The sequence below is a fragment of the Dermacentor albipictus genome, chromosome 1 (genome assembly GCF_038994185.2).
Source record: "Dermacentor albipictus isolate Rhodes 1998 colony chromosome 1, USDA_Dalb.pri_finalv2, whole genome shotgun sequence".
Classification (NCBI taxonomy): domain Eukaryota; kingdom Metazoa; phylum Arthropoda; class Arachnida; order Ixodida; family Ixodidae; genus Dermacentor; species Dermacentor albipictus.
In genome coordinates this window covers 160158434-160173752 of record NC_091821.1, presented here as the reverse complement: position 1 = coordinate 160173752, position 15319 = coordinate 160158434, and the positions used below count along the sequence as shown (strand labels likewise).

At 43.6% G+C, this 15319-nt stretch overlaps 1 protein-coding gene across 3 annotated transcripts in view; it reads left to right on the top strand.

Moving 5' to 3' along the window:
* Positions 1-15319, top strand: part of LOC135911136 (heat shock factor protein-like) — a 119082-nt gene that overhangs the window by 63366 nt on the left and 40397 nt on the right. For all 3 annotated transcript variants that reach the window (XM_065443302.1, XM_065443296.1, XM_065443284.1), the window contains exons 4-7: positions 6579-6947; positions 7192-7469; positions 8479-8644; positions 9821-10089. In XM_065443302.1, coding sequence (XP_065299374.1) covers positions 6579-6947; positions 7192-7469; positions 8479-8644; positions 9821-10089 — 1082 coding nt within the window. The remainder of the gene's footprint in view (positions 1-6578; positions 6948-7191; positions 7470-8478; positions 8645-9820; positions 10090-15319) is intronic.

Sequence of the window (15319 nt, the reverse complement as noted above, 5' to 3'; positions counted from 1 at the left end):
ACAGCAATCTTTTGTAGGGTGGCAACAGTATCTTGCACAGTGTTCAACTGGCCACACAGTGCGACTTCAGCATGAGCGTAGTCAATGACAGCGCTATGACGCGACAGGAAGTTCCACCCTAGGATTACGTCGTGAGAGCAGGAAGGCAGCACAACAAGCTCGACAGTATGGAGAATTTTGTGAATAATGAGTCTGGCAATACGTGCAGCAGACGGTTGGACAGGCTGAGTGCTGGCGGTGGAAAGTACAACGCCAGTAAGAGCCGTGGTGGTCTTCTCGAGTCGTCGAAGCGATGTCAAGTGACGACTCGGTGAGAGAGAACAATGTGTTCTGAAGTTCTGATGACCGTTCCAAAAGTTCGGCGGTGTGTTCTGATCGGCATCGCGGTGGGCTGCAGTCACATGTGGTTCAGTGATGACGTCTGAATGCGGCAGGCGACGGCGACAAAAGCATGCCACATGTCCTGCGAGACCGCAGCCAAAGTATATTGGCTAGTTGTTCCGTGTGCGCTAGGGATCTTGTGGCCAGAAGTACTGAGGGGACATATGAGGCGCGGTGAGGGGTGCGGGACGTGGTGGCATCGATAGGAGAGCGTCATCAGTCTAGGACGTGATGCAGTAACCAGAGGTTGCTGGTGGACTGGCAGGAGAACCTCTGCAACCTGCTCATGGATAGTCTGCTGTAGGTCCAAGGACAAAGGTTGACCAGGCTTCTGGGTGAGAGGGAACAGGGAGAGCTGGTGTGCCAGCTCTTCACGAATAAAAGCTTTGATGTGTAAAAATGAGAGCAGTCATCAGTATGTTCGGGCGCATCCATCAAGCTCGAAAGGGAAGCCACTTGAACAGTTTGACAAGTGAGCGCTCATTGCCTCCACAATTCATCAAAGCTTTGGCAGTCGGTGACTACAGCTGCAACTATGGTAGGATTCTTGGCCAGGAGCACCTGGAAAGCATCATCTTCAATGCCGTTGAGGATCTGCTTAGTCTTATCTTCCTCAGTCATAGTTTGGCTTTCACAGTTGCAGGGATCGACGACATCCTCAATATAGCTTGTGGAGTTCTCGCCTGGCTGTTCCGCGGGTTGGCGGAGGCGTTGTTCGGCGCGAAGCTTTCTTACGGCAGGTCGGCCGAATACCTCCACAAAGGCAGTCTTAACTTCAGTCCATGTCGCAAAGGTGGCCTTGCGGTTGTGGAGCCACAGGTTAGCGACATCTGCTAGGTAAAATATACATTGGTGAGCTTGGTCGGATTGTCCCATTTGTTTTGGTTGCTCGCCCATTCATACGACGAAAGCCAATCATTCACATAAATGTCTGCAGTGCCACTGAACACAGCTGGGACACATTGACAAACGGCACCGCAGGTGGCTGAAGCACTTGACGAAGTGGGTCGCTCACCAATGTTGTCTGGCATGGTGGTAGTGGTAGCAGCAAGAAGAGCGCAGCTCTGGAGTTCCAGGACGAGGTGGTAGGGATCTCAGCACTTTCACCAAATGCTATGGGATTTATTGGCAGTTATTAGGAAGCCGTAGGCACAGTCACGTTGGGGACAAGCGGCAGGAGCGATGCTCGAGCTCTGCTTCATTACAGAAGGAGCATATATGATCAAGATGCGCAAATTGTTAAGAATCATTTAATGTGATACCAAATAGCCAACGGAACAACCCGAGCAAACAGCCAAGTCACTTGATGAGACGATAAAACTGTCCAGATAATTTAGCTCTTCATCAATTAAACTGAGCGACAGTGCGCTTACGAAAGAAAGACCCCTCTTATGAATGGCCTACGCTTCAACAATTTAGTGCATTCTTTGGTCTTTGTGTCACCTGACTATTCAGCACTTATCAAATTCTGAAGTACAGCTGCACAACGCTGCATGAATAGCTAGGTTTCTGCCACATCCTGTGTTGAAAGACCTGGCATGTTCTTGAAGGCGTTTGTTGAGGCCCCATCCCATCCGTCCTAGGTAGTTCTGGCTGCAGCACAGCGTAATTTCGTATACAATACTAACTGCAAAGGCGACGAACTGCTGTGTATGCTTCTTGAGGCATACTGCTCATCCTGGCTCGGTCTGATTAAGCTTGCTGCAAACGCGCCTAGCATCTTTGGTGCAGAAAAAACAATGCGAACTGCAGCTCTTTCAGCTATTTTTCTTCAGGCAATGGCTCACCCTATGTGTATACAAGATGACCTAGGTGGCCCTCGGCTGGCTTGCAGTTCTCGGTTCTGAGACTAGTGTGCTCCACTCTATTAAAAAATTGTCAGTGATGGCCACCAGATGCTAGTACAAGTAACTTGCTCAAAATAAACGCTGTAGTTAGTTCTGTTGGATATGTAGTCAAGAGTTCAACAAAAGTTTGTCTGGTCAGGTATGAGGATGAAGAAATTGCATTCACTGACCAAGTCATGGTGAAAATAACACAGAGATGTTTCGGGACCTATACAACTTATATATTTTTTCATATATTTAGCAATTGGTACTGTGACCCTCCACCTTACATAGAATGGAAAGTCGTCAAGAATCCATTTGGGAGTGACCACTTTCCTGTAATCCTGAGCTTAATATGGGAACATGACAGTCCAGCCCCCCACCCAGCGTTGGAAAATACCGTTGGCTGATTGGAAAGATTTTAAAGATTCAACCTATTTAACACGAGATTTTATTAACAATTTTTGTATTGATGGCGTATTAGTGTATTTTACCGCTTTTGTTCTCGACTCGGCTCAAAAATTCATTCCACAAACAAACGGCCTCCCATGTAAAAGATGGTTCCCCTGGTGGAATGAGGACTGCAGACTGACGCGAAAGAAACAAAACAAAGCATGGGGCATACTGCATCGCTCCCCGACTGCAGAAAATCTCACAGAATTTAAACTCGTAAAATCATACGGAAGGCAGACACTGCGACAGGCCAAGAGAGCTAAATGGGAGGGATTTCTCACTGAAATAGCATCTTACCTTCAGAGTCCAAAGTATTGAGTGGCCTAAAAAGGCTAAAGGGGCAGGAAATGTATCAATTACCACCGGTCAATGAACAAGGAAACAGCTTAGAAGACCAGACCAACACCCTTGATGAGCACTTCGAGAGTGTTCCAGCTCGATCCAGTATTCAGGATCATTTTTCAAACACAAAGAAATAGCCAGACGTAAGACACTCTACGTAAATGCACACAGAATCACCCTTATAACCTCCCTTTTAACATCGCTGAGCAGAGCTTCCTTGGACATATGCAAGAGCTGTGCACCGGATCCTGGCAGCATCATGTACGACACCCCCACAGTGACACTGAAATGACAATGACGCTACTCGCACTTTTCAACGCTATATGGGATGCCGGGTGCCTTCATTCTCTATGGAATGAAGCCATTGTCATCCCAATTTTGAAACAGGGTAAAGACCCCTCATTAGTAACAACCTACCGTCCAGTAGCCCTCACAAGTTGTACCTGCAAATTCTACGAAAAAATGGCTAATCGCTGTCTTCTGCATTTTCTGGAATCCAACAAATTGCTTGACCCGTGCCAGTCCAGTTTTAGGGAAGGCCGGTTGACGACTGACCATCTCATTCGCATTGAGGGAAAAGTTTGTGCCTTCATTCACAAGCAATTCTGCAGGATTTAAGCTAAATCACCAAAAGAGCGCCTGTGTCCTGTTTACAAGAGAGAGATGCTTGGTTCCAGAGCCCAATATTGAACTCCATGGAGAATGCGTACCTGCGAATGGAGAACACAAATTCTTAGGTATCATGTTAGACTCAAAGCTTAGCTTTATTCTCCACATAAAGTATATTAAAAGTAAATGCCTAAGAGCAATGAATATCCTTAAAATCCTGTCGTACACAACATGGGGTAGTGAAAGAAAGTGTCTCATGGCCGTGCACAAGAGCCTTAAGACTTGCGTTTGGACTACGGGGCTGTAGTTTGCCCATCTTCTGCATCCAGCACCCTGAAGATGCTAAATCCTGTGCACCATCTAGGTATTCAACTCGCGACTGTTGCCTTCAGAACAAGTCCTCAACGCAGTATCAAATGAATGGTCTCTTGATCTGCAGAGGACATATTCTAGTTCCTTATACTTTATGAAAGTAACTTCAAACTCTGTACACTCATGCAATTCTACAATAAACGATACAGCGTCTAGTACACTTTTTTATAACTGACCTTCTGTGAGAGAGCTCTTCTCACTGCATGTAAGGAAATTGAGTGAGGATGTGGGTGTTCCGCTCCTTACGCATGAAATAATGGCTCCTGCGAAATCGCTTCCTCCAGAGATAGAGTGTGACATGTCATTTGTTGAAATCACTAAACATGCTCCAGAGGTACACATTCACATGCACTTCCTTGAACGGCTGTGGAAGTACTCTTGCCCACAATTTCATACAGAAATATTGAAGTCGCCTTCCGGTGTCTCATACGCAGCTGCTTGTCCATCATTTTCAGAATGCGACGTCCTGCACCGAGAATCCATCATCTTCTTTGCAGAAGCCTGTGCAGTGATGGCGGCTGTGAAACACTAGGAAAACAAAGCTACCAAAAGCCATTAAATTTACAGTCTCCTTAAGTGTAATGAAAGCTTTAAAATCACTACACAAACATAAAAATCCTATAATCAACTATCTTTATGTGCTGCTATGCACAACCTATATATCTAGCCAACACATTGTAGTACTATGCTGGGTGCCTGGGCACAGAAACATCGAGGGAGATATGCTAGTAGATGAAATGGCTAAAGCCTTAGCAACAAAAGCTAGTAATTGGTCCATAGCCGTTCCTGCCACAGACGTGAAGCCATTGCTGCGTAAAAAATTGAGGAGCCACTGCCAACACTTGTGGGATGCTGAAACCCTGAATAAGCTCCACGTAATTAAACCCCACTTAGGAAATTGGCCATCACCATCAAAATCACAACAATGTGATGTGCTGTTTTGCCAACTGAGATAGTACACCTGTATGGTACCATTCTTATCTTTTAACTGGTGCTGAACACCCAACTGTGGTAGATGCGGGGAGAGACTGACCATGCTTCACGTCTTGCTGGAGTATCTGAAGCAGAATCTGAACAGAAAAAGCACTTTCTTGTTGCATACCAGCAGCATGTCCCCTTTCATCCCACACTGCTTCTTGGCACAGAACCGTTTTTCGATACAAAAGCAATGTTAAATTTTTAAAATGATGTGCTGCATGTTACAACCCAAGAGATTTGTAGCATGCCCTCTCTCTAGAGGGTGCTACTGCAATTAATTAGTGTTTTAAGGCACTATGCCTCCAGGCCTTTACACTCAGGGGCCCTGGTGTGGCAGCTGTTCCACTGGCAGTGACACAAATTATTGTACAGTTAAACCTCGATATAACGAAGTGGGTAGAATCAGCAATTTGCTTTGTTATCTCAAAATTTAATTGTATTGAAATTCGACCTTTTATGCACATAAGTACAGTCGCCGATTGACTTTTCTTACAAGGAAAGAGGCTGCAGAATTTTCCAAATTATTGCAGAAATTGACAAACGCAAACTTGAATGAGAAAACAGTTCAATTTGATGAATTTGAGAGTCTGCGACTAATTATAAAGTTCCATGCAACGCCAGTGATATCTTTACATCGGCAGTATGAATTAAGCGAAGCCAACCTCGCTTTTGTGTCCACTCCACCCCTGAGGCTGATAGCACCACCTGCACTGGGACAACATCATGAAAAGCACTGGCAGTGGGGAGCGAATGCTTCATCTGCCTCTCGCTCCATCGGGTCACTGAAACTCGTGATTAAACAATCTCTAATACTGAATGCACCGGAAGACAGCTTACATGACGCTCCACCGTCTCGGCACACCCACTCTTTGCACACTTGGCAGATTACTTCTAAAGCTGAGTGTGTGGCTGTGTATGTGCTCAGCCAGGCTTACCGCCATGCACAGTCAAGGCCGAAATGCACACCAGAAATCAAGACGTGCGCAAACTTACCCCCCCTCCCCCGTTGCCACAAGCTTGCTCCCCTCCACCGCTTTCCCTTTGCTCATGCGAGAAGGCTATGCTATCTTGTTTCACCCTCGCACACTCACTCGCATCTAAAGCACACAGTGGCAGGCCACGATAGGATCTTATCACACTTTGACTTTATACGGGACATTGCGCAATGTGTGATTTGAGAGATGCGTTTGGACCATCTGCGTCCTCGGAAGTTTAAATTTATTGTCTCGACATTCCTTTGTGGCAGCAGTAAAATTTCGTCATATTGAGGCTCTAAATACCTGGTGTTCCATGGACAAGAGATTATGAGAAGCGAAAAACTTCATTATATCGAGGATTTTGTTATATTGAACTTCATTACATTAGGGTTTTGACTGTATTATCCACATGAAGAATGTGTTCAATGTCACATATCATTGTCATTATTTTATTATCTTTAATATTTTATGCCATTTACACCGAATGCTTTTAGGCCTCTATACAGCCATTGTACAATAACTCATTTGTCATTTTCCACTTCATAGACTGTCCCGTATTGTTTTTTGGGGGGGGGGGGGGGCTCTTTGGCCATCCCTGGCCCATGCGCCAATAAAACCCATATATCATCATCATTTGCAGGTTCCATCTAGCCGGGCAGGTGCAGTTGTCCCTGATGATGGACGAGCGCGCAACGAGGTTTTCAAGGAGCTGCTTTCAGATGTGGGCAGCATCCAGGGCCGCCAAGAGCACATGGACCAGCTGCTTTCAGAAATGAAAAAAGAAAACGAGGCATTATGGCGGGAGGTGGCTCGTCTGCGCCAGAAACACATGAAGCAGCAGCAAATAGTTGAAAAGCTCATCCAATTCTTGGTCACCATGGTGCAGGCCAACCGTAATATCACCGTAAAGCGAAAAATCCCACTCATGCTCCACGACAGTCCCAGCACACATGCAAAGGTGCCCCGACTGGCCAAGAATGCCTTTATTGCCGACTACCAAGTCAGTTCAGTACGTTAAAAGTTTTTTATCATGGTCAAAGGCCTTTGCTTAAAGAATGTTGTGTTGCCTTCCTCTTGTACACAATTCTTTTTTCCCCCGATGTTTTCTTGCCTGCTTTTTAGTTTGTAGAAATTTTTCTTTTGTGTAAGGTAGCTGATTGTACAGTTCAACTTTACTTACGATTAAGATGTCCTCTACTTTATTTTCTTGGTTCTTGAACGTTCATAACTGGTGGATTTCTTGCACTTTGCAGCCTGCTGGTTCACAGGTGTCTGAAGGTCCTGTAATTCGTGATGTAACTGATCTAATGGAAGACCTTAGTGAGACAAGTGGCCCCATTGTTGCTGATGTGGTGACTGCTGACCAGTCATCTGGGGCAGGCGAGGTGTCAGCTCCTGTGATGTCATTTCGTCCGATTTCACCAGCAGCCTCCAATGACTTGGACGTTAATCCTGTAGTGGCTAGTCCTTTGAATGCCACAGAAGCAATAGAGCCTCTGTGCCTACTTGATCCTCTTCAAGATGAGGAGGGGTGAGAATATGTTTTAGTACTAATTGTATAATTTCATGGCAATTGTTTGAATGAATTTTGTGTTGCTTCATTGTCAGTCCCAGACTTTGCCTTAACGGGGGGGTGGCAATAGCAAAAAAAAAAAAGAAAGAAAGAAAAAAATCGTAGATGGTAGTGGAATAACTGCTAGACGCTCAGAGATATTTGAAAACCTTCATCCCCTGACACAGGTGGTTATTCTGGAGACTGCAGAGATGTTTCTTTATGATAGGCTCACAACCGTATTTTGATGGCAAGGTGTACTGCAGGAAACTGGCCACAGCCATTTGACGTTGAAAGACCAGACAGTGACAATATGCTGCTTTGCAAAACATACGTTTATTTATATGATGAAAGTCAGAGACAAGAGAAAATTAGGGGAGTTGTTTATTTGATACACTTCTGGGAATAAATTTTTTTGTGTAGCTCAGTATGGTTGACAATTCGGTTAAGTACTGGAAATGCGCAGCTTCTTGTGCCACAAATAGCATGGTAACTTGGTGCGTAACAACAAACCCTTTATCCCCCCCCCCCCCCTCCTTGGAAATGCCACTGTGTCACACTATAAATATTAGATTTCATATGCTATTTTTAGTTTCTAAATTGCTGATGCCCTTGGTTTTTGACATGCAAAATACACATGAAATTAATTTGATGAAAGTGTATTGATAACTGTCTGTCATATTTCGCTGCTTATATTTCTTTAACGTAATTGAATATATAATTTTACCCAGGCATATATTATTCTTGGCATCAGTTGCATCTTGTTTTGATGCAGCTGTTAACTAATTCTAGAAAGTTTGAAGTTCAGTTACAGTGTAGTCGATTTACAGTGATTACTAGTTATAACATGGGGGCTCTCTATTGCATCAGGTACTAAAGGTGCATGAAATGGGCCCAGTTATGATATACAGTTAAAATGATAAATTTTTTAAATTTAATATTGTTGCTTATAAGTGTTCCACCATATATATATTTTTGCCTGTTACAGCTCATATGTACTCCCGTGTGACATTGAAGAAGTGGTTGTGGATTCATCTGAGGACAGTTCAAAGGAACTAACTGCATCCTCTTCCAAGACCCTAGCAGTGCCCAGTCTGAAGGCTGTCGAAGTTGTGACGTCTACCACTGAAAAGCAGGCCACATCTGCAAATTCAGTAAGTTATGTGATGTAGTTTTAGCAGATTTGTCAAAGCCTATTGGGTTTCAAAGCTATATGTGTTTGCAGTTGCAACAATGAAAAAGTCTTGTCTTGTTGAACCCTCTGTGTGTGAAGGTATTTTGAAACCACCAAAATTGCTTGAATGTTTTTATAACCAAGTGATTGTGAACAGCTTTCATTATTTCAATAGGAGCAGTTCATTTATTATTTTTTGTTATCGGTTGCTGTCAATCTTTAAAAACGTTTTTGAGTTGATGATAAGCATGGCCACAGAAACTATCTAAATGAAGGTTGACATTACTTGGAATAGAAATAAAGCACGCTTTTGTTGTTCTCAATTGCAACATGTCATTCATGGCTCTGTGAGTAACGGAAATCGCTGAGGCAGAAGTGGTGCAGCATTATTGTTGAGCCTTGTCCACCAAATGAGAGAGGCTACCAGAGGCTTCAACTCTTCCTTGTAGTTGTCAATACTAAGTTGAAGCTCTGAACACGACTCACTAAAGCTTTACAAGTCTAGTTGCTTACTTGAGGTGAAGAAGCATCCAAAAACACCAAAATACTAATACCGTTGAAAAGGGCAACCGTCGTCACTGCAAGTGCTTATAACTCTGAGCTGCCACTTTTAAAACATACAGCAGTGAGACATATGACGATGACGTCATAGTTTCTGTTCTCTCATATTGGCACGATCTTGATTTTTTTCTTGCCGATATTAGTGTGTGCCTTTATAATGAATATTCAATATAATAAAGTAATTTTAGGGGAAGCATCAACTTTGTTATATAGAGGTTCAACTTTACGTTGCATCCTTTCTTTCTCTTGGGTCTGCCTACTCTCGGGTTTTAATTATGACCATGTTATAATTTAATGAATACTCTACCTTATGTTAGGTGCTCTTTTAGTATTTTAATTATTTTATGATTGTATATAAACGGTTGTTTTTCCACATTGTCACGCATTTTTTCATGACAAAAGGTGAGCTATGGATGTCTATAAGGGGAATATTTTATGAACAAACAGATGTATGCATACTTTAAATTAAGATTAAGTATGAAACTTTGTCATGACAAAACTTTGTCACATTTCTTAAGTCAGGATAAAATTTTTAAGCTTCCAAGTGGAGTTGTTTGTGTACTTCTACAACTTAATTTTTTTATTCCTTTAATAGGCCTTTTCTTCATCTAACTCGATTGGTGAGGAAGAGCCAACAATGCTGGGTCAAAAGCAGGCACCCAATGGTACGTCAGACCTGCTGAACAGTTGTGTCTTGCTGGAGGAAATTCCCATGTTTGTGGGTGAGCCTCCTGTGGCAGCCAGTCCGTCGGGCCTGGCTGACCTTGCAACGGAGAAAAGCTCCAAGCAGAAGGAGAAAGCAGTTGCACCACGCAGCCCAGGAATGCAGGTGGCATTGCAGGACAAGGCTGCTGGATCCACTAAGTGAGCGAAACTCTCAGTGCATGCTGTAATAGACCACTAGCAAACAGCTTGGTAAAAGATGGACACAAACAGACAATGACGAGATGTGGTGCTGCGTGGTTGTCTACTCTTTGCACTCTTTCTTGTGTTGTTTGCATGGAATGTGTACTGCCTAGGTCATGCCTGCATGTTACTGCATGTTCTATGCTGGATGAGTTTGAATCTGTAACAAGTCCCAAGAGCCGGCGTTTTAATTTTTTCATGACAGATTATAAAACCTTGTTAATTTGATCCTCGGAAATTTGGAAAATCGCATAATTTGGACTTGCCCTGTGGTCCACAAGCAAATATATGCATTATTTAAAGGCACCCTGAACCACCTTTTTTTGAAGTCTTAAAGATGCCTTGAAATGAGTATGGAGCCTCCCAGAAATATATTGCCAAATAACTTTTCAGATCGACCTAGTACAAGTGTAGGTACCACGAGCGCGATATTTACGTTCTTTCTCCCTCAACATACCCCTTTTCTAAAAGAGCGGGATGGCACCAGTGGCTGTGCACTGCCTATAGCGTTATGCTACCTGGCTTTAGTGTTCTGTTTCTTCTTTCAACGAAAAATGACAGATGCTGGTGCCAACCCATACTTCCGACTGCTGGTACTATAGTAATGTTGGTCTCGTCACTGCGCTGCAGCGTAGCAGATAGCTGCGTGAGGCTGTTTTTTCTCTTACTGAGTGGCACAAGTAGCACATTTCCTTTCGTACTTATCACTGTGGCAATCACACAGTTTCCCAGGCTCGCACGAAACGTCTTTAAGTTGCTTGTGTAAATACATCGGCAGCGTGCACATTGGCTCAGTGATGGGTGCTGCACACTAGACTGTGCAACTCGGGAAGCAAACAACCTGTTGATGTAGGCACTTGGGCTGGCTGGCTGTCATCGCCAGTGACTAAGGAGGTTATCAAAAAATATTTTGTAACCTCCTTGGTTATCGCGCACCTGGAGCCACATTAACCACACAGACCAATCAACCAATGAGAGCATGCAGCAGTCTGGCACCATGCAGCAGCCGCAGCAGCTACACGCAACTGTAGTGCATATAGAGCAACATTTGCTATGTGCACAACAGAGCTCGAGTGCAGGCTCCTGCTCATGTGCTCTAGTCTGGTTGTGATATGTGGTGCAAATGGGCCTGATCCTGAACGAATAGTCGCGAAATCCAGATTGCGAATTTTGAAGCACTATCAATAGCTCAGTATGAAGCACTGTCTGCCGTGCCGTCTAACCAGGAGCGACCAGGATTGAACGCATGCTGGCAAGCATATGTGTATTCTGGGCTTAAGTTTCTTGGGTCAAAGCTACTTGAGTGTTCAACACTAATCAAAATTAGCTAGAAGTGACGGCTGTGACACCAATGAGCAGTGTGTTCAAAGTTTTCTTCCTATGTAGGTGGGCACGGCCGAGCTTGAGCAGACGGTAGTCGGTTTTTTCTAGATGCACGTAGTAATTGTTATTGAAAATCAAATTGGATTTTCGCTTTCTTGCTTTGGCCTATTTATAGTTCATTGCATCTAGTATACACAGTAACAGCAGGAATAAGCGCACTTATCCAATCTCTTTGGATAAGACATAAGTCATCGAAGGTTCCAGAATAATCACTGCTGCCTGCTTGCGTGTCTTCCAGGAAGTACTACACAATTCACGTCACACATACCGTCAGATTACACAAGGTTCGGTGACAACTGACAACGGATAGAACCATAGATAACTTTGGAGAAACTTCCGATACATGCAGGCGCGTCCTGCGCTGAGCGATAATGTTTCTTTTTTTAACCGGTGAAAAAGCGGTTGCTCGAGAAAGATGAACAAGTACACATGTCAATATCGGTCATTGGCCAATAGCAGCCATTTATAGGAATCTTGCATATGACGACATATGCAAGTCGCCAGCAGTTTCAAAATTGATGAGGAGCAGGCCTCTGTTAGAAAAGAGGGTGTATGAAAAAAAAGTAACTTCACGCTCCACTTGTGAACTTCACAACCTGCGCATGGCTGTAAAATTTGGCTGAGATGTTCTCAGCTGCATATGCTATCCGTAAAATGTGTTTTTTCACCAAGCATGAGGGGCGTTTCAGGACCCCTTTAACGGAATCTCTCATTAATTTGAAGGCATTTGCCCACACAGCAGTTAATTCGGACAATCTTTAGTGTCTGTAGAGTGCAGAGCGCTTCAATTGTGCGGCGCAACTAGCAACACTAGCGGCCAACTTAAACAATGCAAGGAATCTGCATCATCATAGTCATCAGCAAAAACTGTACAGGAACACTTGAGTTGTTCTTCCATTAACCGCCACACATGACGCCACTGTGGTGGTCATAAGGATAGGTGTGTTGGCTGAGCATTGACCACTTCTTTGCATCATGATGGTGTAATGGCACTGCTGTGAGTAGAATGACGCTGTTGCATGCACCGTCGGTTACACTGTAGGACAAGCAGTGTGGGTAAAAGCATTGCTGCCTCTGAATTCAGCTTTTATTTATGTCATGATTTTGTTCTGAGGAATAAGCAAATCCAGAATGGGGAATGTTGATATTGCAATAAAAAGAAATGATGGAAATAATTTTATAGGTTATATTCAAGAACCTGGACACTACAGTGTCAGGTTCTTGGTGCAGCCATGGTGGCAGGTAATTAAACCCATGACCTCATGCTTAGCAGCAGAACACTATAGCCACTGAGCCATTAGACAGTTTTAGTGTAGCGTACGCTAAAAAATAGTGGGTCGTCACTGCACATGCGCTGAACGCTAAACGAAATAGCAGGTATAGCGGGTGTACGCAATGCAAACGAGTTAGCGTTAGCGTTTTTGCGTGGTTTGCAGAGTTTGTGTGAAACGTGGCAGCGGTCCCGGCTGGACGCTTCGAATTGAATTTTGTGTTGCTTTTGTAAAATGCACTTTGTTCGTAGCAAATTATTGTGTAAATGGCTTTCATTTAGTTTCAGGCCGCTTCGACGACAGAGTATTATGGATAATCTCGTGGTGTTTTCGAGATCGCTTCTCGTTTCGAACGAGTCGAAGCCTAAAGGAAGAAACATTCGAGATGTCAGCACCACCTATCACTACAGTCAGGAAATAGCCGCAACGACAGCATATGGCCTCTGACACCTGAGGATCTTGCCGGCTAACTAAAACTGTAAAAAATGTATGCTGCTTAGCGTACGCTACACTATAGCATATAGCGTATGCTATAAGTTGAGGATGCTAAACTAAAACTGTCTATTATGGCAGGTAAGAATCATTTGCAGTGTTGCTGTTGCACTCAAAGCTGAACTTGCTTTTCCTGTAAATCATAATTTCTCTCACCTTTCCTAAATCATCATGAAAAATTTTCACTGCATTTAATTTCATGACTGGCAACATTTTGCCTATTTCAGCTAGAAACAAACTTCTCTTGCTTGCAGATCTATGGTGCAACCATCACACCACGGTGGCTTGGATATAAACTCGCGCACCTAAAAAAACATCACTTTAATGAGGGCAATAATATTACTGTCTTTTGCAGAAACGGAATACGAGGTAGCCATGAAACCTTCCACTGCTGTACGTAGAGACCGCGGTACTACACATGCAGTGATGATCTCCACAAGTGCAAGCACAGAAAACAAAAAGTTGGTAGAACTTGCGCAGGGCTCATTAGCAGCCTTTCCTGTGATGTCACCACATTGTCAGCAGTGCTTGTACTCTGTCATGCGTGATCACGGTTCTGGACAAATTTTCTTTTTCTCAGACATAATCTTACAGAGATGAGTGGGAGCCCCTGCAGGATTGAGTGCATGACATCTTGGGTAGCTCGCTCTCTCCATTAACCACATGGGTGAAATCACACTCAAGGAACTATTCTTAAAAGCATTCTTCAGATACAGCTCATGTCCATTGTAGTTCCTGCCAGTTTGGTGAAGGGCCAATTTTTATCTTTGAAAAAGGTGAGGGCCTTTTCGAGCTGAAAACAATGCTGCTTAAGACCTGACTTGCACTTTGGAGCAAAGCAAAAGTGCATGAGTTGATCTTTTGTGGAGGAATACCTCTACATATTGGTCTTGCCTCCTGTCATTTGGTACGTGTAAATGACCTTCCACTGTTCTTGCCACTCATTTTTCTGTCTTAGGAGCTTCATCATCTTTTAGTAACTTCCAAACACAATAATAGAGACTTGTAGCTCCTCAATGCAGAAACTGACTGCTACAGATGACATACAACTATTTCGCTTTCACACTTTATTTAACATTCTGTTGAGTGCAGTAGCATTTTCACATCATGATACAGAGAAGTGGTTAACTGCACTCCAGGCAGGACGGTTGGCGCACCTACTCGTCTAGCTACTATAATGCCATGTTGATCGCATCCCACTGCGTGCCTTCAGAACTGCATAGTCACCATCCACAATAACAACGATACACGTAGTGACCGTGCATTCATCTTCAGTGGTTGTGGGGTGCAGGAATTTTCGTTTTGAGTCACTGCATGGTGCTTGTGATGTCACAAACACGGCAGAAGCTGTCAAGGAAGAAAAACAATTCTGCTGTGACCTGCACGCTTGTGCCAGGCCCATCGGCTACATCACATTTGATGATCAGTTGCCGACCAGCTCACTAGCACTCAAATAAATGGGAAGTGTGTACACACAGTTATAGAAAGCACATCTACTCAGATGAAGGTGCGTGTCTTGCACTGCTGCCACACTGTGAGGGAATTTGAGGCCCTTGCTGCTTTGAGCACTTATCAGTCACGAGATGATGATAATCACAGCTTCTGCGCTGATGTTGTTCAAAATATTGTTACAGGCCATTCCCACATTATGCAGAAAGCACTCAGCAGGACGACGAAGATGGCAACCGAAAAAGCATGTTTGTGGTTGTCGTTATTCTGCCATCTTGGCTGTGGCTCCTCTGTATGTATTTTGTAAATATAATTTTGCCTACTCTCTATCTACGTCACAATATGAAAGAGGGTTTGGATTTCTTCAGTAAGTAAAGACATGTTGACGTAGTAACCAATTGGCTTATTGTTAATATTGGTGCATTCGGTTAAGTTTTTGCATTTTTTTCAGTCCCGTCTAATTGCAATTGAGAAGGTTTACAATGTTCACTACATGTGTTCCCTATCCAGAATCTGAGAAGCAGGAGTATAGCAGAGTATTCCTAAAAATGTTTATAAATTGTGTTGTTTTATATGGCCAGGTAATAGTATTT